This window comes from Gallus gallus, chromosome 3, assembly GCF_016699485.2.
Source record: "Gallus gallus isolate bGalGal1 chromosome 3, bGalGal1.mat.broiler.GRCg7b, whole genome shotgun sequence".
NCBI classification, from domain to species: domain Eukaryota; kingdom Metazoa; phylum Chordata; class Aves; order Galliformes; family Phasianidae; genus Gallus; species Gallus gallus.
In genome coordinates, this window is record NC_052534.1 from 87271227 (window position 1) to 87298750 (window position 27524).

The following is a 27524-nucleotide window of genomic DNA, read 5'->3' on the forward strand; positions in this document are numbered from 1 at the left end:
ATCATCGGTATTAAATGGCAGTTGAGAGAGAAACTGTGAGAGCAAGCAAAATAACCAGTGTTTTCTGTTTTAAGGGTCTTCAGGGAGATCTTCTGGAGCAGCACTTGCAGACATTATGGACTAAAATGAATTACCAAAGTTAAAATGTCCAGTTCTTCAGAAGTGCTGACACTTGTTATTCCTAGTGGCCTGAGTAGGAATAGCACCTTTGAACGTCATGCAAGTTTTATTTAAGTAGTTACTTTTTAGGCACTCATCTGAAGAAAAAGAGACTGGCTATTTAGTGTAATTTTTTGAAAATATGTGTGACTTTCAGCACTTTGAATTCACATCTCAGAAGCATTTCTGTGCTTAGAAAAGCAGTCTGGAATCTCCCAAAATCAATCTGAAGTGAAACTTCCTTAATACAGAATTTACTACAAGTGAAGCAGCAGAAAAAGAAGTGCAAAGTAATTCTAGAATAGCACTAGTGCATAAGTAAGTATTCCTTGTAAATAAGTCGTTCATTAATAGAAACAGGATATAAATAAATGTTTGAGACTTCTTTCAAATACATAGAGTTCTTTATATGGTACATTTTAGAACATTCCACAGCATCTAAAATATATAAAAATAAATATCTACAGTATTTACAAAGTATGATACAATCCATTCTTTAAAAAGACTTGTAAAGACGTTTAGCTCATACTGAGGTAAGTAGGTTTCCATAAGACTGAGAAGAAGTAGAAGAGGCAGTCGTTTTGCAGGAATCCTTTTGTCCAGTTATTCTAGTCTGTAACACAGCTAAAAACAAATGCCATTCTCAGCTGTATTGAGCCAAAGTCATCCTTGCTGTAATTCCATTGAGGTAAGTTTAGTTACACTAGGGACAAATTTATCCCATTCTGCATTCTCTGTGTTGCCAGTACATCCTGCAGAAATTCTCACTGCTTCATCTAAATTTGAAGACACGTTCACCCCTGGTATGTGGAGATGCAGTTCCATTGACTTCAAAGGGCTGAATGTAGCTGTAATACCTGTAAGATAAGAATTTTAAGATGAATTTACTGCTTGTAACAGGTAGTTGGCTGGCTCACCTTGCAACTGGCAATTTCTCTGAATGGTATAGAGGTATTGATTTACTAACAAAATAATCTGCCAGAAAATGTTTCAAATTCCACTGTAAATTTTAAGACTTCTTGCCTGAAACCTTAGGGGATTTTTGATGTATTAAACTTTTAAACATTTTAAATATGTTCAATTTATTTAATATGCATTATTTGGTAAATTGCCCTGTTGTTCCTTATCCATGTGACACTGTGAACAGCAGAGCACTAGAGAGAGAGCACTGTCATCACAAGAGAGTGATGACAAATAATAGACTAAAACATCACCTACAGTCCCACTGCCATCTGGGTTTCACTGCTGTGATCTTGCTTGTGCCATACATATGGAAATGGCAACACTAAAGGAGAAGGGCAAATCTGGCTAACCCTGTCAAAATGTGTAGAGTAGACAGTAGTTAATGACCAACCATCAGCTGCCTACTTTGGAGAGAGCTGAAAAGCTTTTTAGGCACTGTTGACTGTGTTTATAGGGTGTCAGTGCTTCTAGCAAAGCATTCGTGTCCATTTAGACATATGAGTTTTGCATGTAGAGATAGCAAGTGTAACACGCTTCGGACCAGTAACAGTATGCCTAAAAATCAGGAAAAAACTCCATAGGGAGCTTCTGACACCTGTGTTTACATAACCTAATTGAGTCTAGATCTCTTTTGGTTGCTTAAACATCTAGAGCATTTGTTTGTATGTACATATAGGTATTGAATAAAAATCCCATTCTACAATCCTAGAGGAAGAAAGAAAGAAAATACTCTCTTTAATATCATCATATAGAAGGAGTTCTTTCCTGGATTTGATTTCCAGCATTTTAGTATAAAGTGTTTTAGACATTGTGAAGTATCCTAATCAGCCTTCAGGTGTTGGTTCAGAAAAGCATCCAGCAGAAACCTATTTCTGGATAATTAACATTAATGGTTTGAAATTGAACTGTCTGAGTCACCTGGTGAATCTTCTGCAGTAGTGGAAGACATACACTTTCAGATGTAATTAATTTCATTCTTTTTAGATACTTGTATCACAAATTGATTATCTGTCCTTGGACATACCAAGCTCTCTGTTATCAATATATAGCTATATAGTCTTAGCCTAACATAACTTCTAGACAACCAGCTTTCACATATCTAGGAGAGCAGGGATGAATTCCATCTCTTGTAAAATCCTACTGGTATATAATGTATAATGTAATAAGAAATATAAAATAATAATTTATATGTCATTTTCCACTTATTCACAACACTAGAGAATTGCACAGCCATTTTAGTGTCTACATGAAACAGCAAAGTTTGAACAAGTTCTGCCTTTCATTTTTAACTGTGCTCATCAACCTGTATTGGAGAAAAATAAAGAGTGGCTTCTCCACTGGTTCTGAATACATTTAAAAACCTATCCAATCGGAAAAAAACATAAAATGTGAGAAGTTCATGCCAATTTTTTATTTGATCAGTTCAACTCACATCAGAACTCTTGGTGAGCAGATCATTTGAAATAGCCAAGGACATTTAGGTATTTCAATCTACACTTTTTTTTTTCTTTTTTTTTTTTTTTTTTGGCTAACACAGGTATCTGTAATAAAATATTCTATAACTTCAGCTAATTAGTACTGAGTAAAATGTATCTGTTTATAAACAGACTGCAACACCACAGAAAATTATTTTCATATCTTCTGCTACCTGTTCTGTATTTACTTAGGAAATTAAAGGATGCAGAGACCCAAAGAAAATATTTAAACAAAATATTTTTACTCTATGCCTTCTCCAATTGCAGCTCTGATTTTGAAGGAGATTAAATGAAATTTTGATTCATAAATATATTATCAAAGTTGTGGCATAATCTGTAAAATATATTTTGTAACTTACTTTTCTTGCTGTCAGTTCTTAATTGTGAACACTTTTTCTCATTATGCTCAAAGACTGTTCTATGCACAATTAGTTTTTACTAGCACAGCATCAAAAGACATGGGGACGACGATACTATCAGTGGGTAATAAGTGCATTACCATTTGCCGTAAGTGTGTTTATGTTGGTCAGCACGACATGTTCTGACTGTTTTGAAACATTGTCAAAATTGCTGATCTGGGTGGTCAAAGATTTCCGACTCTCTGTACTGGCACGACCTCTCGTAAGCCGTTCATCATGGTGACTGTGAATACCAAAGATGCAACAAGAAAACGCTGCTTTAAATTCTTCTCTAAACTTCCCTGTCAAGCAGAAGAAAAGAGTAATGACAAAAAATTGTACTGTAAACCATGTTTCAGTCAACATTATAGCTTAGAAAAGAAGGAGTTATCTATTGCAAAATTAACCCAGAACATTAACATGCTTTTCTAGCACTACTGAAGCAGCAAATGACATTTTAAATGGCTTAGAGAAAGACAAAATATGTAAGGTATGGTATGAAGTCTAAATAATTCTTTGCAAGACAGGATGGACAAAGTAGAAGAACCTATGAAACTAAGGTGTGGATAGTTTTTTGATTAACAACACATTAAAAAAAAACGATTGAGCAATAGTAGGCTTAAATGTCTGTGTCATTACTTTACATGTGAAATGAGAGAGGTTATTCCGTATTTCAATTTCAATAATTTTTTTTAAAATGCTGTTCAACAGCCCATTAGTCTGCTTTCAGAGCTTGGGATAAATTGTTCATCCTCACACTAGACACCACATACACACATACACAAAAAAAAAGCCCAACGACAGAAAAGGAAAACAAGTAGCGAGGATTAACAGATGTTTTTGTTCCTGCGTTTAGCTATAATACCACCAGTTTTGGTCATGGTTTTGCAGCTCATAGCCAAATAAGATAAATAACAAACTAAGACAAACGTATACTAGTAAGTAAACAGCATCCTGACTGGTTCTTTGACCTTGAAACTAGTTGGCACAGTCTGGCCCCATAAGTATTATTAAACACTTGCAACCTCCAGAACCAGATAGCTACATACAAAACACCAAATGGGGACAGCCTTTGGGCTGTGCTAACTCTCAGACATTATCCAGTGATTTAGGAGAATGGTAATTGTTTCAGACTGAAGTAATGCCAGTGACTTCTCCAACAAATTAATGACATGGACAGTTGAATTCAAGCACTTGGACTTGAGCCCTGGCACTGTTTTGTTTAGTTATAGATAGATAGAAGATGATGGGATTCATCAGAAAACTTGTTCCAAGAAGATCTAGCCCTCACTGGAGGAGCTCAGCTGATGTTATACAGTCATTATTCTTATTTGCTATGGCTCATTACATTTAAACTATACATTAAATTTGAATTCTAGATAACTGCAACTTACCACTGAGGAAGTTATAAATAATAGGATTGGCTGCACTGTTTGCATATACAAGCCAGTGTGAGAATGTGAACCAGGCATATACAGTTTCTCTGTCATCAGCATGATTAAACATCCCAAAAACCCTAAAGAAAAAGAAAAGCAAACCTGAAGATGGCAAAATTAGAAATCATATAAAAAGGAGTAGTTGCCAAATTCTAGCCTAATTTTCCCTTTGATGACTTATTTGCAGTATCACAGAAAAGCTGATTCAGTGCTGCTGTTTGCCTGAGAGAAAAAAGTCCTCTCCATATGCATCAGCATCTATTATTGGTAGTTTTGCACAATATAGAACATAAGCACTTTGGAAAAATGCAGATGCATGACTTTTCTGCTATGTAGCAACATCAGTGGGTGCTAGATAAGATAGGAAATGTTTTTGACCAATTCATATAACTGGGGTTTCCAGCACTGGGACCATTATCCAACAGGATGTCTGTGGAATTAGAAAAGCATTGAACTGAGCTATGAATGCCACAATAGCAGCTTCTGTCCTCCAGAGAAATCTGCCCTGATTCTTTACACCTAATTTTTTCTATTTAAAAGCACATCTACCTGCAGGCCTACTCTGCTAGTGTAGTGGAAGCAGCCTCTGTAGTCCCTCTATGGTTTAGATTAGATGGAGCCTGAGTTGTCTTCTGGAAATACTTCTTTATTTCTGTATTGCCTACTGAGTGATCTCAGAATGAAAAATGCTTAAATCAGACCTGAGAAAAATGTCAGAATTCAGTGGGATGTATTCTAGCCTTCATATCCAACTTTAAAGATCAAATATTTCTCAAGCACCAACAAAACAATGTTTCTTTTTAAGGATCCTTTGCCTCTTGAAGACAGTTAACGGCTTCAAGATCAAACCTTCTGCTATATGTCATTAGTTATCAATATGCCAGTGGTCTCAAGAGATGTAACTGTATCAAAACTTGTCAAGCTCTGCACAAAAACAGTGTAAACAATTACATCTCAAATGAGCAGTAGAGAAAAGGGTAAAAAATTTTAAAACAACAACAAAAACCAAAAACCAACAGCTTAATGGAAAAACTGAAGGATTATCCTAAAAATAGATCCAAATTGGGTTTCAAAACAGTACTTGATGAAGCTTGGGTAAAAGTCCTTGGGGCTAAGCCATTACACTATTTTCTCCTGGCAGCTTTCAGCTGCTTTTTTAGGGGAGTGCACTTCCAGGGTTCATTTACAGCAAACAAGCTGTAATCCCATGTAAATGGCAAGTTTTAATGAGAAGATAAGATAGATCTCTTTCATGAGGAAGAGATTACTAATAAGGCTTGTGCAATCTGTCCAAGATTTTCAGTACTGTAGATGAGTTAAGTACATTTTTTTTCTTGCAAATATATGCTTATTTTCAGTCTCTTTTTCATGAAATAAGTAGGCTTTGTCCTTCAAAAGTATCTGTCAGAATATTAAGATTCTCATAACAGAGGACTGATTTTAGGCAGAAAACTTTATCAAGTGTTTATATTTTGGGATAAAAGTTACCTTTTCAAGATATTGAGGATGCTAATTGGCAGATAGCAAAGTGCAAAAACCAGGAGGACAACCATTAGCATACGTGCTGTTTTCCTTCTTGCACGAATCTGTTTTATTTCAGCTGCCACAGCACTGATCTTTGACTTTGTTGACTGTCCCAGCCCTCGTTGCTGTGCTGAGGACTGCAGAGACTTCCATTTTTTCTGAACGACAGAAGAAGTTCCAGGGATCTAAAAAGGACAGAATAAGGGGCATCCTTATCATTGGCACTTGAAAAATGAGCGATGTAAGTAGCTTTAACAAGAAAAATAGACATATTGACATGTGAAGACAAACTTGTATGGAGAAATATTTTATTTTATCATAGAATCATAGAATTGCTAAGGTTGGAAAAGACCCACAGGATCATCCAGTCCAACCAATCATTCACCCTTCCCAATGGTTCTCGCTAAACCATGTCCTTCAGCACAACATCCAAACGCTCTTTGAACACCACCAGGGTCAGTGACTCCACCACCTCTCTGGGCAGCCCATTCCAGTGCCTGACCACCTTTTCAGAGAAGTAGTATTTCCTAATGTCCAGCCTGGATCTTCCCTGGTGCAGCTTGAAGCCATTCCCTCTAGTCCTATCACTAGTCACACGAGACAAGAGGCTGACCCCAAGCTCAGTACAACCACCCTTCAGGTAGTTATAGAGAGCAATAAGGTATCCCCTGAGCCTCCTCTTCTCTAGACTGAACAATCCCAGCTCCTTCAGCTGCTCCTCATAAGGCCTGTGCTCCAGACCCCTCACCATCTTTGTTGCCCTCCTCTGGACACACTCCAGGGCCTTGATGTCTTTCTTACCGCAAGGGGCTCAAAACTGGACACAGTACTCAAGGTGCGGCCTCACCAGTGCTGAGTACAAGGGGACAATTACTCCCCTATTCCTGCTGGCCACACTATTTCTGATACAAGCCAGGAAGCCATTGGCCTTCTTGGCCACCTGGGCACACTGCTGGCTCATGTTCAGTCTAGCGTCAATCAACACCCCCAGGTCCATTTCCTCTACACAGTCTTCCAGCCACTCTGCCCCAAGCCTGTAACGTTGCCTGGGGTTATTGTGGCCAAAGTGCAGGACCCGGCATTTGGTCTTGTTGAATCCCATCCCATTGGCTTCAGACCAGCTATCCAGCCTGTCCAGATCTCTCTGTAGGGCCTTGCTCAGGCAGATCGACACTTCCAGCCAGCATGGTGTCATCTTCAAACTTACTGAGGGTGCACTCAATGCCCTCATCCAGATCATCAATAAAGATATTAAACAGGACAGGCCCCAGCCCTGACCCCTGGGGAACACCACTCGTGACCGGTTGCCATCTGGATTTAACTCCATTCACCACCACTCTCTGGGCCCGGCCCTCCAGCCAGTTCCTTACCCAGCTAAGAGTGTATCTGTCCAAGCCACGGACTGCCATCATATTAATTTACACAGCTGGGGGAAACAAATCAGATTTCAGACATATTTGAAGGATTGCCATTTATCCAAATATACCAACTTATGCACTAAAATTACCCTTTGTTACCAGCTGACTTGCGTTGATATCTTCAGATTATCATACTTAACAACCCTACTACTGTACTTATTTTGCTACAAAGATATACGTTAACTGTTTTCTCATATGACAGTATTTTATTCTACAATATATTGCTAATTTAGGCTATGACACAGTTTTTTCAGTGATAGAAAATGAGGATATAAAACCAACATTAGTCATAAAATATTCAAATGCACAATCTAGACGACAGTGAAGCAGTTAAAGAGATTACAGCTAAAATGTGGATCTTGTTGCGAGAATCTTCAAAACTGAATGGATATTCAATGATGAAGGGAGGATCACAGAAGAGTGTCAAGACATAGGAAGAGTTAAGTTGATCATAGACAACTTTCAAGGGGTAGATGTAGCACCAAGCTATGAAAAAGATATCTCAGTGTTTGTTTTTTTGTGTTCTTATACAAGTCAAGTGAAATAAAGCAATTTTGTTTCAGTTCTTCAAAATTATTTCCTGTGTGCAGCCACACATGCAAGACCATGGATGTCTAGGATTTTCTCAGAGAAATTTGTAATTTATAATGTTTTCAATATTACACATTGTGAAAACCTTTGGGTAGAAGTATAATTCTATAACAAGTAATGCAATTGTCTACAGGATGATGAGTCCCACGAGTGTAAAATGGTTCTTATTAAAAATCATCTGAGGAATTCACATCCTCTATTGTGGAATTTTAAAATTAGGTCTTATCCACAGAAACTAACCAGAAGAGAATGAAATTTTGGATATATTTTTCAGGAAAAACAAACAAGCAAACAAACAAACAAACAAAAGTTAAAATGGAAACACTTATTCTAAACTAAAAAGATGCACATGCAGAATTGTTCTAGAATAGCTATTATGTATTTTTTCCATGAATAGTATCCTTGCAGAGAGGAGGAGCCCTTAAATGTGTATTGATGTACACCATCAAAACTGATTTACAACTATTGGATTATCCGGCAGTGTTATGTTAAAATGAACAGGAAAACAACAAAGCAAAACAGAGACAGATACATAATAACCAGTTTGTATTGTTGTTGGTAGTTTTTTCTTTAAACAAAAAGTCTGTATGAACACAAACCAAAAAAGGGAAGGGAAGGGAAGGGAAGGGAAGGGAAGGGAAGGGAAGGGAAGGGAAGGGAAGGGAAGGGAAGGGAAGGGAAGGGAAGGGAAGGGAAGGGAAGGGAAGGGAAGGGAAGGGAAGGGAAGGGAAGGGAAGGGAAGGGAAGGGAAGGGAAGGGAAGGGAAGGGAAGGGAAGGGAAGGGAAGGGAAGGGAAGGGAAGGGAAGGGAAGGGAAGGGAAGGGAAGGGAAGGGAAGGGAAGGGAAGGGAAGGGAAGGGAAGGGAAGGGAAGGGAAGGGAAGGGAAGGAAGCCTTGCACTTACTCACTTTCTTTTATTCACTCAGTTAAATGAGGATTCCTACTCATTCAATTAAAACAGAAATGCCAGTTTCATACCTGGATATAGCTTGTTCTATTTAAAGAGATTTAATCTATTTAGCTGTGAGGTGTAGTACTGCAATGTGTACTTGCCATGTGCTACAAAGATGTCACACTAAGATTCTGATTCTGGCTTATAGGGGGTATTCTGTGTTCCTGTTCTTTTAACTTTGAAGTGGAAGATTTTCCTTTCTTTTCTCATATACTGAATTACCTTTTTTTTTTTTTTTTGTAGCAAGAACTCATGAGATAATGGAGATATAAGCAGTAAAAAATCAGCTAAATCTGTACTGACCCTCCTGATGATGCTGAAGATTCACAGGAAGAGTTCTGTGACCATCTTTCTTAATAGATGCAATTTCAAAGAAGATTAGAGTAGACTCAGTCAGAATTGTGAATGGCTATTTCTACAGAAACATTAGACATGACTGCATACATGGCTTGTTCATGTATGTATGGTCTGTTCAGGTAGAAGGAGCTTTTCTGTTCTATAAGCAGTCTTCAATAGCAAGAGATGATCACAGGTAGGGACTGTATACAATGTACAATGATATTGTACATCAAAATGACAAATCTTCAGAAGTTTGCATTGAGAGCCTTTCTATTATTTCTACCTATCTACCCTTTTAATCTCTGTCTTTACCTGACAAAGAAGTGGGCTTTGCTACTGATAGTCCAATAACCAATGATAAAGTAAGAATTTTGTTAGAAAAAAGTGCCATCTACCCATAGATGCTGAACCAGGACCATCTAAGGGACAGAACACTTCAGAGGGGTGTGCATATACAGAAAGATTTACAAATCTATATTTAGATAAACACACACATGTATTATATATGTATGAGTATAAACACATTAGTAAAATGCAAGTATTTGCTTTGGTTACCGAATCAATTATACAGTTAGCTGTGTAGTATACAAGTACAAAAAGTTGTGTTGTTACTCTCAGGTGCACCTTTCCTCTATCTCCTCAAATTATTACCAAGGGATTTACAAGTAAACTCAGTCTCCCCAAATGTAAGAACAGCTTGTGAAGAGTGGGAAGGTGTCTTTCAGCTGCCAAAATAAAAATGGGCAAGGTTTCTGATTGTTAATATAAAAAAAACTTTAGTGTCAATGCATTTGGACATCAATAAAACCAAGTATACAGGACTTGATAATATAAATTATGTATCAACACTTTTACCATAACTCCACTCAGTCCTATTTATTTGCTTAGATGTCACTTTTTATCCATTTAAAATCCACAAGAGAACACTGTCACTAAGTCATTACTTCCTTTCTAATAAATAAAATAAATTACTAAAAATCCTAGTGTTTGTGGCATGATTGCACAGATGAATCATTAAATCAAAGATTGCAAAGTTTATATGTGAAGGTCTGCCTGAAAGACACAGTCAGTAATTTTAAGAGCTCTTGTACAAAGTACAGTAAAGATACTCTGTAAATTTCCCTTATCTTTGGTCATCTGAATGTTAGTATGCACAAAACACTCCATTTAAAAAACAAACAAAAACAAACAAACAAACAAACAAAGCACCGACGAACCTTTAGAAAAACTGTAAAGCATAGAAGGAATCTACTATTGTAGTGTTTTTTTCTATCACATACACCTGGAAGGTATTGCACCTTGCAACAAGATCACCATATTTAACTAAAGTTCTCATAAACAGCATCATGCTTAACTGAAGATATTATCAAATAATACACTTACAGCACTGCATTAATTTGCTCTACGTGACTGATTATGGCACACCTGTTGCACCTAATAAAATGCCTGACGTCTGCAGCCAACTTGCAATTGTTAATAGATGTGAAGTGGCTTTAATTTTACTTACTGCAGACTGTTGTACATACTGCTATCACCTAAGCTAGGAAACAAGGTGTCTGCAGTTTCACATCACTGACAGTCCTAAGTGTATAACAGTATTTGTCTTTTTGCCACCAAAAAATCCTGTACACATTTTAGTGTACAAGATGTTTAGGGAGAGGAAATACTGTGAAGAAGAAACAGAACAACTAGAATAACTGAAGAAAAGAAAAACAACAACAACCAAAAATACCAAAATCGTTTGTTTCCAGCAACTCATCTTCTGCTTTGAACTTTAACTAGCATTTTCAAACTACCTTCCAATTAAGAACAATTGCTTACATTAACTAAACTAACAGACAGTTTCAGATTATAGCAGGATTGTAAAGAAAATATACAGAAGAGAAGGTTAAGGAATATGGTGGTGAGATCATTGGGCACCACAGGACAGAAAATGTCACAGATAATTATTCATCAATAAACAGCATCTTAGGGCTATGTGAGACTGAACTTCATTTAAGAGGTAACCCAGCAAAGCCTTTTCCTTACTGAAGATTATTGTCTTGAAACTATCTTACTATTTAGACTTATTATTTAAACTTCTAAACATAAGAAATTAAAAGTAAAAATGATAATTCAAAGATAAACAGCTAGATTTTACTCTAGTTTAACCAAACAGTATTAAAAATGAGAATAATTCCTATTCTGATGAGATATCAAAATGCCATCAAGACAGGTTTTGTTTGTTTGTTTGTTTTTCATATTTTAGTTATTTGAAAGAGGGTTTTTGTTTTGTTTTGTTTTGTTTTGTTTTTGGTTTTTGTTTTGGTCACTATACGGTTTGATTTTAATTTTTAAGCATATTTATCTTCAGAAATCTGAAATCCACTTAAGGTTTCCACAGTAGCTCCATCTGAGCCAATGAGAATATGCTCTTGATATGGTAGATAATATACACTGGCCAGGGCACTCTCAAATTCAGACAGTGTAAGACATAATGGTGAAAGAGAAAGGGTTCATGTCCATGTCCTGACAGTCACTGTCAAGGCCATTTGAGAGGGAGTATCTTGCATTATCTCTTCAATAGGACGAACTGATTGTCTTTCATAGAATGATGGGGCAGGGGGTGGTGGGAGGCTACAGCTATAGATAAAAACTGGACAAAGCAGAAGACAGAAACCATAGATAGATGCATGATAGATTATGGCACTGTTCACATCCGAAAAATTATTCTCAAGCAAGCTGACACCAATTCAAAATGTTGGAGGAGGAAAAACATTTCTGAAATAATTCACATGATTTGTACCACTTTGGTTTGCATGTTGTATGCTTGATTGTTTCATATATATATATATATTATGTTTTTGTTAACTTTTCTATATTTTTAAAATGAAAATTGAAAAACTAGATGTTCATGTCATAAATTATGCCAATTATTTCTCAATAATTCACATCATTACTGATGTTAGCCAGGTTAACATGGCTCACATCAGACAATTCCAATCTCACAGTTCTGATAGATGAACTTTCTTTTCCAACTTCTGTTCAGACTGGACCTGCCCTGAAACTGTGACTTTACAGAATGAAAAATACAAAAGCAGCTGTACAAACTATTAACAAAATGAGGAACTGACTATTCTAACTTTTGGCCAGAACAGAAGAATTTAGCAGTACACAACCACCATATACGATCACCTATGATTTTTCAGTATTTCAGATACAGTGTAAGAGATGTAAGAGTTCTTTCTACTCTCTAAAATCAGTCTTTCTGTTGACTTTTCCTCTCCTTCTGTCCATCACAGAAGCCTTTCACAGACTCAAACAAGAAGAGTTTTACATTCAGCCTGACTGCCTTCATTTTTGAATTCTCATTTTCTATCCAAGGTGGCTGTAAGCTAGCAGTGTTGTTGGACCTGGTGACAATCTAAAAATCCATGTAAATCAGATCCTATGTGACAACATGGAGCATATATAGAAAAAGGGTTCATGTGAGAATCAGCCATGGTCATAAAAGCAAGCGAAGAGAACTAATGCAAGTGACTTACCTGACGACACCACAGCTTGCGAAATATTTGCAAATAGGCCAACACCATCAGACACAGTGGTGCCATGTACGTCACCAGGAAAAAGCATGTATGATACATTTTGGGGTAAACCTCAGCTGGAAAGATAGTTAAAAAAAGAAAAGTGTATTTAAGTATGAGTACAAGTCAAATTACTTTGTACCATTATTCGTACAGGTATCCATGTGTATTTCAAACACAATACATACTAATGGAAGATGCATCCAGTAACCTTATTATCAGTATTTATTTTTTAATTGCTTCCCTGCCCATTGCTTTCCTATGACATTATTTCTTTACATACAGATTCTTAAGTTTTGCTTTTATTAAAACAGTGAACACTGCATTATCTAAGCAATAACTAACTGATTTTAAGCTGCCTCATCTTTGACACTTTTAAGAAGTTGTGGAATTGTCTTTAGTTTTAGAATCGGAAAAGAAATGACCATTATGTAGAGTGACAATATGTAGCAAAACTCTGCACTGTATGAGCAGTTAAATTGCATAATAATTAATGCATTGCATTTTGAACTAGAATAAAAAAATGAGTGATTATATTAATTTCTGAAATTTCCCAGTGTTTCAAAATTATGAGATGTCCCGCTGAAACTCTGTTGAGTGTAGTTTTAACTTTAAAAAAACAGAAGAAAACCAAAGCTGCATAAGATGAGAATTTCAGTGAATCAAAATTATTTTCTGCCTCTCAAAGCGACTAAGACTGTTCATTCTATCAAGTAAGAAGTCCCTTTGCAAGCCAGGAGAATGCCTAAGAGGTTGAACAGTCGAGGACTAAACAGATTTGGCCATAACTCTCATAGTAGTGAGGACTGTAATGCCATGTTAAGGCTCACCCTCAAACACTGACCATACTCTGTGTTAGTCCTCAAAGAGCCAGCTGATTAGAAAAATTCTGTATAATGGAAATAGAAAATTGCTGTGTAGTTGGAATGATATACCACAGCATGCAATGAGCAAAATCTTGCTCATGGTCACTGCTTGTGAAGGCAGTAGAAATATTGCCATTGATATTTCACAGCATTGATGGATATGTGTTCAAACAGTTCAGATGAGAAATTTGGTGCCTTACTTTGAGGCCCTGTAGCAAATCAACTTACTAACTTTCACCTGAACAGCTGCAACTACTAGCTCTTGTGAATACCCCTGTAGGAGGCAGGCCATTTGAGTCCTTTTAAAAATTATTTTATTGATTGATTCATTGATATTTAGCAGTAACTTGAGTTTGTATACTTTCTGATGATCTCAAAATTGTTAAATTGTTTTTGTACTTCAGAAAATGCAGCCTCGCCATGGACCAATCAGACAGGGAAATACTGACATCCAGGCTCCACAAGCGGAGAGATTAAGAGGAAACTGAAGGCATGTGACTTACTGGGATCACAGGAGGTCAGAGCTGAAAGCACATTCCTGCTATTCAGAAGGAGGTGCCACCCACCTCCTCAGTGCTCTGCAGGCAGCCAGGCCCCATTCAGGTGGAAGGACAGTGCATATTTAAAAGGACATCTGGAGTTTATGGCTTCCAATTTACCATTCCAAGTGAAGTGAAACATTAAATGAGCCTAACTATCTACAAAGAACTGATGAACCAGGTTGGAGGAAAATCCTAAGACTTGCCTTTGAAGTTAGCCACCTGGAAAGTGCCAGCTGCTTAACATCAAAGGAAAACTGTCCCTCCTCCACCCACAGCAAAGCTCTTTGTAGAACTTTTCTCTAAGAAGCATGACTCTGTTTAGCTTCTTAAACCAATGAAAAGCTTTAAAGCTGTTCGACAATCACAGCAGCAAGGAGGAGGAAGGGTGTGTTTGGGGTACTGTTCATTTATCAAGCAAGTGAGTTGCAGACTCCTTGAATGAGAGCATCAATCAGTCTGTGGGACCTGGCAATACATCAGCTGCCTGATTGGAACCACTGATCCTCTTACTCTAAAGCAGAAAGCTGTTTCTGCCATCCACAACTGACTTAATGGACTGTGGGATAGGGCAAGATAATTCTTAGCCAGAGTAACCTTTACTTTAATAAGAAATTAATGATTCTCACATCACTGGCTACTGTTTCACCGAAAAGAGAGAATGGGACAAAAAGAAAACAAATAGTCACAGGGACTGAAATTGAGGTGGGATTGGCATTCCCATATAGCATGATTACTCCACCTGATAAATGACCAATCTGCTGAAGTTTTCTTCTATCTGTTGCAGGGGTAACTAAACAAATTTCAGACTATATTCTAAAGCTTTCTTCTCAGATTTGTGTTACAGACCCAGACTTTTGCTAAGCAGGCATAAGTTTAAAACTACATCTTCCAGATTTTGCCAGAATTTTATATATGAATATATGTACACATATAAACTGAAAACCAACCAGACTCAAAAGGTTTTATTGTTAGCAAAGAAAATATTCCCTTCAGTCATAAATGCACTATTAAATTGGTACCCATGTCAGCTTCCCACAGAATAGGGAAAAATAGCAGGACTATCAATTTTTAGAGCATCCATGGAACATTCCCAGATTCTCTAATGTCAGGAAGATGTCTATGCATTTTTGGACTTACCAATATGCAGGAGCAGAACAGCTTAAAAAGTATACTTTAAATATGAAGCTCAATAAGTAAAAATGTTAGAAAGTACCTGCACGTAGCAGAGAAAATTACATTACACAACACAGCTGCTTTCAAACTGTGTTCCTGTGTCAGAGTACTTACAACTAGTTAAATACTAAAATAACCTTTCAAAGCAGTTGTATCATTCTTGAGCTTATATCAATCCATCACAATGCCAAGCATGATTTTAGTATTCACAGTAATCTGGCTTCCTGCTGCATTAAAATGTTCCTTACATTTTGCTTTAACTTCTACATTTTTAAACTACCTAATATAGTTCAGACATTCTCACTCCTTACATTTAGTTTGGACATAATAACATAGTTTGTTTGCATTTTTAGTATCACTCACATGCTGTTCCAGGTCATATCTAACTCGAGTAGCTTCTAACACTATGGAATATAGTTGTGCCTGTTCAATTGCTGCACAGTGCTCTTAAATAACTTACAGCATTGATCAACATTCGGGGTCTGTTTGTTCTTTTCTACACTCCAGGTAGCAATACAGGATGTACAAAACTTCATGTAACAATGCAATTTCCAGCTATGTTATTTTCCAGAATTAAGACAATATGTTTTTGTACTATTTTGTGAGTAATCCAGGAGGAAATGGAACAAAAAGTCTTCCTTTTGTCTCCATTCAACCATACAGTATTTGGAAAGGATTATCTCTGTATTCTTTCTATCATATGCAAAGGGGTTGGCTAGTGCACTTTGGCTAACACCGTTTTCACGAAGAGCTCTAAGAGAATGTGGTTAGCTGGCTTGGACACATAATGAACTCATTTTAATATATGTTTCTTTTATTTTGGCACTTTATCATCAAATTCAGCACATAGCAATTACAGACTATTATAGAACTGTGGCCAATGCTGGCTCCTTAAGTGAGTTGGATCTTTCTGCATTCCCAAATAAAATATTGTTATTAGACAGTACTCAAAATGAAAAACCCTCAGCCTAGAATTGGCAGTGAATTTTATATTCAGGAATGCCAGAAGCAATTAAAAAGAAATTGAGTCTTGTTTTAGACTGAACTATTACACCATTTGCAGTCACTGACATCAGTCCAACCACATGTTTGAAATCTTATTATTTGTCAGAGTGGCTACTATTTGTTCTCCATTTAGGAGCCCAAGTGTCACAGTGTGGATCAGACCTTCCAGACACTCACCAGACTTGTACAGATTTCAGCAGCTGAACCTAAGTCTGGGTACAGTGCTGTCTCCTGCTTTGGCATCTCTGACGTTTTCCTGGACTGTTCCAGACATCCTCCTGTCTGTTAGTCCCCTGCAGCACCTCATGTTTCAATGGCCCTGAGTTCCCAGAATTAGTATAGACTTCTGAAATACTTTGGAAAGTGTCATCAAGCACCTCCTGTTAAAATTTCAGCCTTGACAATTCACAGCTTAGCATCCTTGGGATATAAGGTGCACACGATACTCTGAAAAGATTTCATTAGATGTATCTTAATTTTAGACAACAGAAATTATTTTCAGTTCTAAATGAAGCAGTTAACACTCAAATATAAGCACTTTCCTCTTCACATGATTTCACTCTCCTATAGAATTTACTCTTGAGTGTCCGCAGTTTCAATCACATCTACTCTCTCTTTGCAAGTATGACTTCCTAGGAACACAAATTTCCTTCTCCTTCAACCTTCTCCTCATTAGATCTCTTTCAACTTAGATACTTTATAGTCAAAATGGCAAAATAAAACCCAAGAAAAAATGTATGTGTTCTCATGGAAAATATTAGCTCTTAAGTCATTCTTCTGGCTGCAATGCTCACCCATGCTTTCAAACTGATGTCCTGTTATGCACAAGTTTTGTTTTTCTATTTGGGGGCCTTTGTGATTTCAAACACAGATTCTCCGTAGAAAAATTGCATCTCCTATGCAGTGGCCCAATTAACTCTCTTTAGACAATTCAAATTGAATTGAAATTATTTATGGCTAATTATACTTCATTCTGCATGATCAGAAAGGGATGTATTATATTTTATTCTCATGGTTAATAAATAGTTAACTCTACATTTACTAAGACATTCCATGATTTGAGAACCTACTTGTAACTTAATAAACAGAAAGGTCCTCTTCTGTAGTTACTAAGGTAAGCTATTATTACTAAGTGATTAGAGGATTAGTTTTTATAGGCATAAGAAATGCACCAGCAGAATAACTAGCAATAATGGTGCTTTATCACTAGAAGAATAATTCATTGAAAAGGTATCAGGATAAAAATAGAATTGTTGTCTTTAAGTAAAATGAAAAGCTTTCCCATTTCAGAAAACTTTAATGGATTTTAAATGTGAAATTATTTTCATTTTATGTTCAATATCAATTAAAAAAAAATATTTTGGAGTGTTGACTCTTCAATCCTGAATCCACACACAAAAATAACTCAATTCTGCAGGCAAGTGCTTGCCTTTACTATTCCCCTTTTCATCTCTCCTAATGTCTGAGTAAAGGATAACAACATCACCTGAAGAGAAACAGATTTCACTTTGGATATATACACTTCACTATAGTAGAGTCTGGGAGCTTTTATATTATGGGTACTTCCGCTGAGATGTATCTGTGGGCTGCAACTATTCTCATTCAGTACTGAATGAGACAGTCTTTGAAATAGTTCCACAGTTACTGTGGATTAAAATCTGAAAGACAAATTTTCCTGTTGACCAAGAAGAGGCCAATGGAGATCTGGAAATTTTGAGATTGTGTTCCCTGATGAGATACTCTCCTGACACCCTAATTAACTACAGTGCTCTCCATCATTTTCAATTCCTAGGTTGATTAAAAGAATCTTTGCTTCCTACCTAACCTTCAGGTGAAGAAGGCATGGATAAATAACTCTAAAATGATTGGACACATATTGTACTCAGAGTGAATATTGTGAAAGAAAATAGTCACAAAAAATATTGCAGATTAGGATTCAAAATTTGTAGGTGAATGAGGAACACTAGAAGTACAAATGTGCCACTCCAATAAAACACCAAGTACAATACTCCCATCTGAACAGGGTCTTGCTTTAACCTTCTGCAGAACTTTGTCTGGAATGACATCCAGCTAGCTAATGGCCATCTCTGCCTCATTGCCTTGTCCCAGAGTACTAACGAGGATGGAGGAGATAAAGAACAGGGAATGCAAAAGCTATTGTCTTCTCATTAATTTCATAATGGCCATACAGTGGCCATTAGCAGAAGAGGAACTGTCAGAATAGCACATGGAAGAACCCTCAGCAGTTCAATCTGCTTGAACTTATTTATCAAAATAATTAAGTACAAGTGGTCAAGTTGCATTTTTTCTTAATTGTTCACAGGACTGGAATCATCAACAGACACAGCTCTGATGGAGAATACAATTGTTTTATAGAATATCTTGAGGCTATTAAACAATCACATGTGTTTTGGCAAACTTGGCTTTATTTTCCTGTGTGTGAATAATGGTATTACTGATGGTCACTATATCCAGTGTCAAAATGATAGCATGTAACGCATATGCTCTATTACCATTGGAGTTATGCCAAGGCCTACCAGAGTTGAATCCATTAACCATTCAAATGAGTGTCTTACACAACTTGCTATGTGAACTGAGACAAAATGGAAGTAGATACTCCCAGGCAATGCTTACGACTTCCTGCATCTGAATTCAAATACAGAACTAGTTAGATTCAAATTTAATCTCAATAGGAAGAGTATCACTTCCCAGATAGAATAATTTGTAACTGATTATAATATTAAAGTTATTTAAACTATCTTTCCCATGACAAATCTCAAACTGTAGACTAACTTGCTACCCCATATCCGTGACATCTCTGTTAAGTTTTGTTATAACATGCAAATTGCACTGAAATCACAGGAGATATCTATAAAGACATAATTAAATATTATCAATTAGCAAAATCAGTATATCAGGCAAATAGAAGATCTGTTTCTGTGTAATTATTTCTGAAGACTGAATTCTCTAAACCTGCAACTTCCATCAGTCACTGAGAATTATGTAAGCATAAGCATTTAAGAATGGGAATATTTTTACCCTCTGGTAAGCATTAAAATGGCCAAGACATTAGGCAGTCTCATTCATTTAAACTTGGTTTCAAATGTACTTTCAGTCTTAGCAGTATAAAAGAAAATTAAAATTCAGAGTATTTCAAAAACAGTAGTTCTAGGAAAGGTTATATAATTATGAGCATTGTTGTATGTTTATGCAACTTGACTGCATTTTAATACATTCTGATATTTTTATTACATAACAACAGGAAAAATTCAGTCTTTATGATCAATGACACACTCACCTCCCCAGTGTTCATCACACACTGTGAACAAGGTGGTTTTATTGGCTAATCCTGGGAACACGCTGCTGCACTCCATAACAATAGCCTGAGGAATCATTATGATGCAGGACACAATCCAGATAATTATAATGCTGTTCCTTGCACGCTTGGCTGTGCTTTTAAACATCAAAGGGTGACAAATTGCATACCATCGATCCAAAGCAATGCAGCTAAGTGTTAGTACAGACACAGAGACTGAAACTGTCTGAAGAAAAGGAAATATTATGTAAATGTAAATGTAATTTTTCAGTTTTAAAAATGATTTCAATTTTCAACATACCTAGCTTTCTATCTGAACACACTAACTGAAAATTGTTTTCAGAAAAAGACTCTGCTTTAAGTCACTTATTATGGAATTGCAGCAAATATACTCATCTACTGTAGAATCAAATAGAGAAGAATAGTTCAGCTGGAAAGGATCTACAAAGATCATCAGGTCCATCTGCCTGATCACTGCAGGACTAAACAAAAAGTTGAAGTATACTATTAACAGTATTATCTAAATGCCTCTTGAACACAGACAGGTGTGGGGCATCAGAGAGCTCTCTAGGAAGCCTGTTCCAGTGCTTTACTGCCCCCTTAGTAAATACATTTTCCCTTATATCTGTATTTCTATATCTTACATCTGTATACAGTGCACATATTAGGATTCTACCCAGAGTAGGAGTAACAGTCAGTTTCTGAAAGAATACATGTATGCAACTTAGAATTTGCAAAATATGTGAAAAATTTATTCTAACATGGTCAAGTAGATAGATCATTACTTCTTTGATGAACAATTTTTTTAAATGTGCTTTATTTTTTTCTGCTGTATTTGATTATCAATAGTACTGCTTTACTTTCTCATTTTTCAAAGGAAAAATGAAAATCTAGATGTTCATGAAAGAAAAAAACAACAACAAACCAATGAACTTAAAGCAGACTATGTGATTTTAGTCTTCTATTCAGTATAGCAAATAACCTATCACTTTGGTTTTATTGTTCAGTGATCAGTGATCATTTCATTTTCTCTTCAGATTTTCTCCCATTAGAATGGAGGCTTTGAAACAAGTTTTGTGCTTTTCGTGCTATCCAGTAGAAGACATACTTGCTGGAGAACTGTTGCCCTTGACAATGAGGGTTCTCGGCCTGAACATGCAGGTCTCTACTGAAAACACAGATCATGCTTGGGGCACAGAGATGATCACCTACATGCATTCAGAGTTATATTTAATTCTTTTGATTTATAATGACTAAAAGGCCAATTAGGCTGCCACCCTGGTATGCCCAGTGAGTTCACATGAACAGCTATACTTAGAAAAGGTTATCTGTCAATCATATTGGTGCAAATGATCTCATAACTACTTAAGTCTATTGGTAATGAGTGGCAATGAGACAGAAGGCTTGATCAAGTATATTAAAGGTAGCCAATATGATTGGCTCCCAGGACACTAAGACTACCTCTACAGAAAGCAAAAGAAGTCATTAAACATTTGCAGGCATAGAGTCCCTTCAGGCTTCTTCAGAAGTTCAGATTCTATGTCCTGAATACTTGTGTAGCTTTTTAGGTCCCCTTACAGAGTACAATTCTGTACGTAATTCTACTACCAGGCTTTGTTTGTTTGTTTGTTTCATATCTCTTCTGAATTGTTAAAACAATCCAGAAGGTGCATTGCCCAAGTCTAACAACATTTGCTAAGCACAAATTTATTCACAAGTGGAACAGTGATTTCATGATCTGTAGGTATTGTGAGTTATCTACTTCAGTAGTTGTGACAGATTTGCATTATCACCATAAGCAAGATACTATAGCTCTTTCTCTTTTTTGTAACATGGACAACATGTATACAAACACAGTAGAATAGTACCTGTAAGTAGGGAATTGCTTTGCAGAGGTGGTGCCCAAAGAACCAAGTTTCTGTGATGTCCACCACTAAAGTTGCTGGAAGACAAGTAATTGTGACCAGAATGTCAGCCAGAGATAGATTCACTATGAAATAGTTGGTGACTGTTCGCATGTGATGATTCTTCCACACTGCAATACAAACTGAATTTGGAAAGAGAAGTTAGTGAGCTGGAAATGTCTTAGGGAACGTTTAAACAGGAAAACATTTTTTTTTTTTGTTGGAATTAAGGAAACGTTGTCCCTTGTTTAATAAGGGGACAGAACATTTGAGTATGTTGTTTGGTGTAGAAGCTGTGTGTTTGCTTCTAGAGTAGAAAAAGAAAAATTGTCCATGTAGGGAGATTCTCAATAAACAAGGAGTAGTTTTCCACAGACCACAGCAGGGAAAGCATCCAATGTATAATAAAATAGCTTATTGTACTTCAAGTACTATTTTCGCTACCTATTCTCGCAACATTCTTCATGCCTATTTTAATCCGTTGGCTCTATTCTATGGCAATACATATCCACCTCTGTAAAGATTTATCTTTTTCTTATGCTATTGTGAAGCTTGACTCAAACTGCTACATGGAGTCTTATAAAATGAATCAAGAAAAGAACAATTTAAGAAACTATTTTGCTGGACATAAAATGTCTATTGCATCTGCAGAGAATCTGTAGCATTTGCCTAGGAAAAAAAGATATCTAAGATTTGAAGTAATTAAATGAATGTATTTTTTGCAGTATTAAGAGCAATGCACTTTAAATGTGGTATATTTTTGACCATGATTATTGTAATTGAAAGTAGTATGTAGAAGATACTCTAAAAGATGTGCCTTGAAATTTTTTGTGTGTCTTTTCTCTCTTTTTATCTTTTTCAATTTTGAAAGGCTTTTTCAGATGAAACAAATCACTTCTTTAACATGGATGAAATAAATTCAGAAGCTAATACACTAAAAATGTCAAGATTGAGTCTAAGAAACTTGCCTAAAATAGATTTTGTGATAATTTTAATAGTTAGCCCCTGAGAAGTCGTAACAATCAATAGCTTTTAAACATTTTAGATTCACCAAAAGCTCTTTAAAGACTCATATTCAGCATTTTCTTGAAATAACACAGTATAATTCTCGTAAGAAAACAGTGCAGTTAACTGTATATCAAAGATACTTCTGTAAACATTATTTCATCTATCATACAAATCTAAATGAAGAGTTGAAATCTCCTTAATCTGTCAGGATATAGCACTATGCTTAATTTAGAAATACTAAACAGATCACTGAATGTCACAGAAAAGAGTTTGAAGGGTTCTCAAGAGCTATAATACAAAATCAGCTAGAGTTTAACCATTCTCTTATTAAACTATTAAACAGCTGGAAAAAAAAATAAATAGAGCCTTGAAGTCACATAAGTTCTTGTGATCAGATGCTTCTTCAGAGCCTAAGAAGCATGTTGTGCCTGAAGCCTTGTTGCCCAACTCCCAGGTAATATCAGTTGTTCTAATAAAATATATTTCTTCACAAATCTTGTCTTGCTTAAGTCCTTATACCAATCCAACTACACAAGAAGCGCCAGTAAGCACCGTTGGCAAGTTTGCATTTCAAAATCTGTTACAGGTGAAAATATCGTGTCTCTTTTAAATGTGCAGCAATGCTGAGCCATATTTCCTTTCATAAAAGGAAAATAACCTTTTAATGTCTAATCTACTTCTCTTTTGCTGCTCTTTATATAACATTTCTGTACACAGGCAGCAATGACAAACAGCTTTTCCCTGTGGCAACGCTTAGCCTATATGAGATATGATATATCATGATTGTTATTGTATCACTACTCAGTTTTATTTTCAGATTGTACAACTTCAGAACTCTGATTTTTATTATTATTATTATTTAGAATTTCTGCAAACATCCTCCATGCTGCTGTGTGAATGCTCTTCAGATTGGATCATATCTCTGTTGTCAGACTGCAGTGATCCAAATTGGCACAATACCCACTCAGGACCTCACTAGCCCTTTAGAAAGAGCTAAGATTGGAGCATTTCCTCATGATGTCTAGGCTCATGTATTTGGTGTAATTTAGGACAATGGGAGAAGGAAGAGAGAGATGGCCTTCAATTTCTCTCAGAAAAGGTGATTTTATCAACTAGCTTCATAGAAGTTTCTTCTAAAACCTCTATTGTGTTGATATAGATGTGTTTCTGACCTGGTTCGGCCTGGTTCCATGACTAAATGGGGTGGGGGGCTCACCCCAAGATGGGTCTAGAAGCAAAACAGCAACAATGAGCTTCTAGGAGAAAAGTAATTAACTAAATATGGTAGTGGAATGTGAGAAAACATAATATAATACAATATAATTAGAATTGAAGTTACAAATCAGATGAAATGAGAGAGCTTTACTACTGCCACTGGCTGCATGGGATTACTAAAATTATCATAGAATCATAGAATGACTACAGTCATAACAGACATTATGACAATGCAGATTCAGTCAGCATGTAACAGAGGAGAGAATTCACAGTTAACTGATGTGAGTTCTATTTCACTGACAACAACAATTCCAGAAATCTATTCATTGCATTTTGCAGGTTGTGTTCAACGCTTTCTACAAGTGTCAGCAAACAAAACCTCAGAGGTCTAAAAAGAGAATAAATAATTTTCATCTCTGAAGTAAGGGAAGTAAAGCACAGAACAGAAGTTGTCAAAGGCCATACAGTAAATCAGACATGGGATAAGAAACCTAGACTCCTAATTCACAACTCTGTGCTAAGCCTCCCAGGTCACACTAGCTTAACAAATATGGAATTTAGATGAACTTCAGTACTTGCTGCTCCTCAGGGAAATAAAAAGGACTGTGTTTTTCAGGGAAGTGGCAGTGCACAGGAGGCAAAACCAATATACAGAAAGTAGGTCTGAATTCCTTTGAATTCTAACTTACAGGGACAAGAGACTCCTGAAAGGTGAAAAAATAATAATTTACAAACATAGAAATGGAATATAATTTCTGTATGTTTGTGTGTTTACCTGTCTGAACTCACACTTTCTTTGCTGCACAGCCCATTTTCCATTCTTTGTGTGATGCATAGTGCAATAGCAACTTAACTAGCATGCTTACATACTACTGTAATAATGAGGAAGTCTCCCAGAGACATATTTCCTGACTCTGTTAAAAAACATGGCCAAACCAAACGAAAAATGATATGTTTAAGAAAGGCTGTTACAAAAGCCTCTGAAAAGAAAGGATTTAAAAACGTCTTTCCCCCCACCCATTGCCCTCTGCTGGCTGAAGTACTGCATTCACCCTGCTCACACACTGACAACGCTTTCCTTCAGTGCCAGGCTAAGCAGAACTGTGAGGATTTGATTCAAGTTCTCTGAACAGGGCAGAATGGTATAAGTGACAGCAAGTTAGTTCAATGTATCCCTTCTAGACTGGCTGTCTTTCTGAGTCTACTGCTTGATACAAGCTTGTTCAGTTGCCCTGGACATCAGCTTCATAGCCACACCAGTGATCTAGCAGATCACTGAGAAAAGGTCTCCGTGGGATGTTCAAAAGATATTATTTTATGGGAGTGCAAAGTAGTCTGACTATGCCATTGAATATATTAGAAGTAATTAAGTGTCCTAGCAAAATAATTTTGTATGCTATCCACTCTCATCCCATTCATCTCAAATAGCTCAATGGAGAAGTGAAGGCACACAGATCCTGTGCAAACCCTACAGGAACACGCCAGAGAAACATGTCTCACTGAAGTACGTCTGCCTACACAGAGGGAATGACAGACATCAGCAGCTTTCTTGCTGACCCTGGAGAAGAGAAGCAATGATGAGAAAGGTGGGAACAGTTCTCAACTGGAGGTGGATTTTGCCAAGGAGTACTCCTAAATCATGGCAGATGAGGCCAGCACCAGTCTTTCTAAGAAAAAAAATAGGAGACACCACAGACTTAATGGGTTGCCTGTTTAGTTAGAGCATCTTATGGTGGCCCAAATTGGGCTCTTCAGCAGATCGATGAACCAGTAAAGACATCTCTGAATAAGTCCAAACCTTTTACACAACCTTGGATGTTCCCAGCAATGAATGTGGGGGAGGAAGAGTGTGGGAGAACATGCATTAACATGGGCAGTGAAGTAGAGAGGCTCACGAGTTCAATAAAAAACTGGAAGATGAACTGAGGAAAGATCTCCTGTATTGTGCTCCCAGACTGAGGGAACACTGTACTGGAACTTAACTACCTGCCTTATTTATTTGAATAATTTCTGTATTTTAGTTTTTATTTTATAATATTATTAAAGGTTCCAGTTAATAACTTTTCCACAAACAAAAACAAGGAAGCAGATCCTTTTGTGTTGTTTTGTTGGTTATTTTTTTTTTCCCCCACGAGGCTCAGAAGAAGAGTTTTAACCAAAACGACTGCTATTCTTGCCTCGGCCACACAGTGTCAGTGAAAGACTGCAAACTAGCTCGTGTTGTCAGGCAGGCAGTGCGTGGGAAAACTTGCGGAGGCTTTCCCCATTGAGGGCAGATCTGCTCTAACGAAGGTTTTTTCAGCACTCACACTCCAAGCATCCCTCGCCCCCTCACCCCCACCCCCACCCCCCCCACCCCCCGAAGGCTCACAGGAAAGTATCCAGAAGGACTAAACAGAACTATTAAAAGTAGAGTTAAAATTTAAGAAAGTTGCTATTCTATCAAGAAAACTTCATATACCTCATAGTTCTGAGGATAAGACAACGTGGTAAGAGGTTTAGACTAGTATTTTTCATGTTCATATTGAATCCCTGTTGGTTTTGTGCCCCAGGGCATTTTAATTAGAGACTGTAATTCCACCTATTCAATGAGCATAGCTCATTGTATCTAAATATGAATATGAAAACAATACAGAGGCTCCAGCTGGTATAAAATGCAGCTGCTTGCCTCCTGGAAGACTTACACTGTCTTGAGCACATTAAACACTATGCTGCTCTCCTTCCATTGGTGAATAGCTGGTTCAGCTGTCAATTCATGCCTTACAGAAGACCTAAATTATTTTCCAAACACTCCAGAAGTCTTGTCAACCTCATTTAATGGGTCATCCTCCAATGGGACTACTTGGTCAAAATAAAAACATAATTTCTGCAATCAGCAATGTGTGATCTTTCCTTACACAATTAAAGGCACAATGTCTTATCTCATTTTTTTTTTCTTTTTTTGTGATAAATTCCCGCTGAGTATAAATGAAGTGTTATATCTTTTTCTCCATTATGCTAAGCTGCAATGGCTTTAGTTCACTTCAGAAACTCATTGTCACAATCTTTTGACTAAAAATATGGCCACAAAGAAGTCACGTGGTTATAAGCACTAGTCATCAAAATTTGGTCCTTCACATGGATTTTTGGGTGGTCCTGTGTGGAGCCAGGAGTTTGACCCAATGATCCATCTGGGTCTCTTCCAACTTAGAGTATTACAGGACTCAGTGAAATCTCTCCCTTGTTCTTTTGCATGTGATGACACTACTGTGCATCAAAGCCTCAGTGGTGGAGTGTCTATCAACATGATCAAGCTGATGTGAAGGCTGAGTAGATAAGCTACAAAATGAGATTCTGCCAGAGCTCTTGTTGAAACAATAAATCAATGCATAGTGTTTGGTAGAAAAATCTATCACTGAAATTACTTTCATTATGTTCTATTCCTGATGGAGAATTCTTCTGCTTTAACATAAGTGTCTAAAAATTGGGTGTCTAAGTACAAGCTTATTTTATTTACTTTAGGAAAGCTTTCTAAGAGTCTTTCAATAACTTCATTGACGATCTTGATTAAGGGAGGAGAAGCACTTTAAGTAAATTTCAGAGGACATATAATTAGGGCTTTTTTAAATTGGCAGTGAGAACAAAAGCTTTAAAACAAAGAAATTTCTTCTGTGAATAGAAAGATGGTATTTACTTCCT

At 36.8% G+C, this 27524-nt stretch overlaps 1 protein-coding gene across 1 annotated transcript in view; it reads right to left on the reverse strand.

Annotated features, from left to right (window-relative positions):
- Nucleotides 1–547: 547 nt before the first annotated feature.
- Nucleotides 548–27524, reverse strand: part of HCRTR2 (hypocretin receptor 2) — a 33591-nt gene continuing 6614 nt past the window's right edge. Inside the window, 7 exon segments of the mRNA NM_001024584.1 lie at nucleotides 548–1016; nucleotides 3097–3297; nucleotides 4390–4511; nucleotides 5920–6140; nucleotides 12779–12894; nucleotides 19702–19945; nucleotides 21588–21766. Of these exon segments, the coding sequence (NP_001019755.1) occupies nucleotides 823–1016; nucleotides 3097–3297; nucleotides 4390–4511; nucleotides 5920–6140; nucleotides 12779–12894; nucleotides 19702–19945; nucleotides 21588–21766 (1277 nt within the window). The 3' untranslated portion in view covers nucleotides 548–822.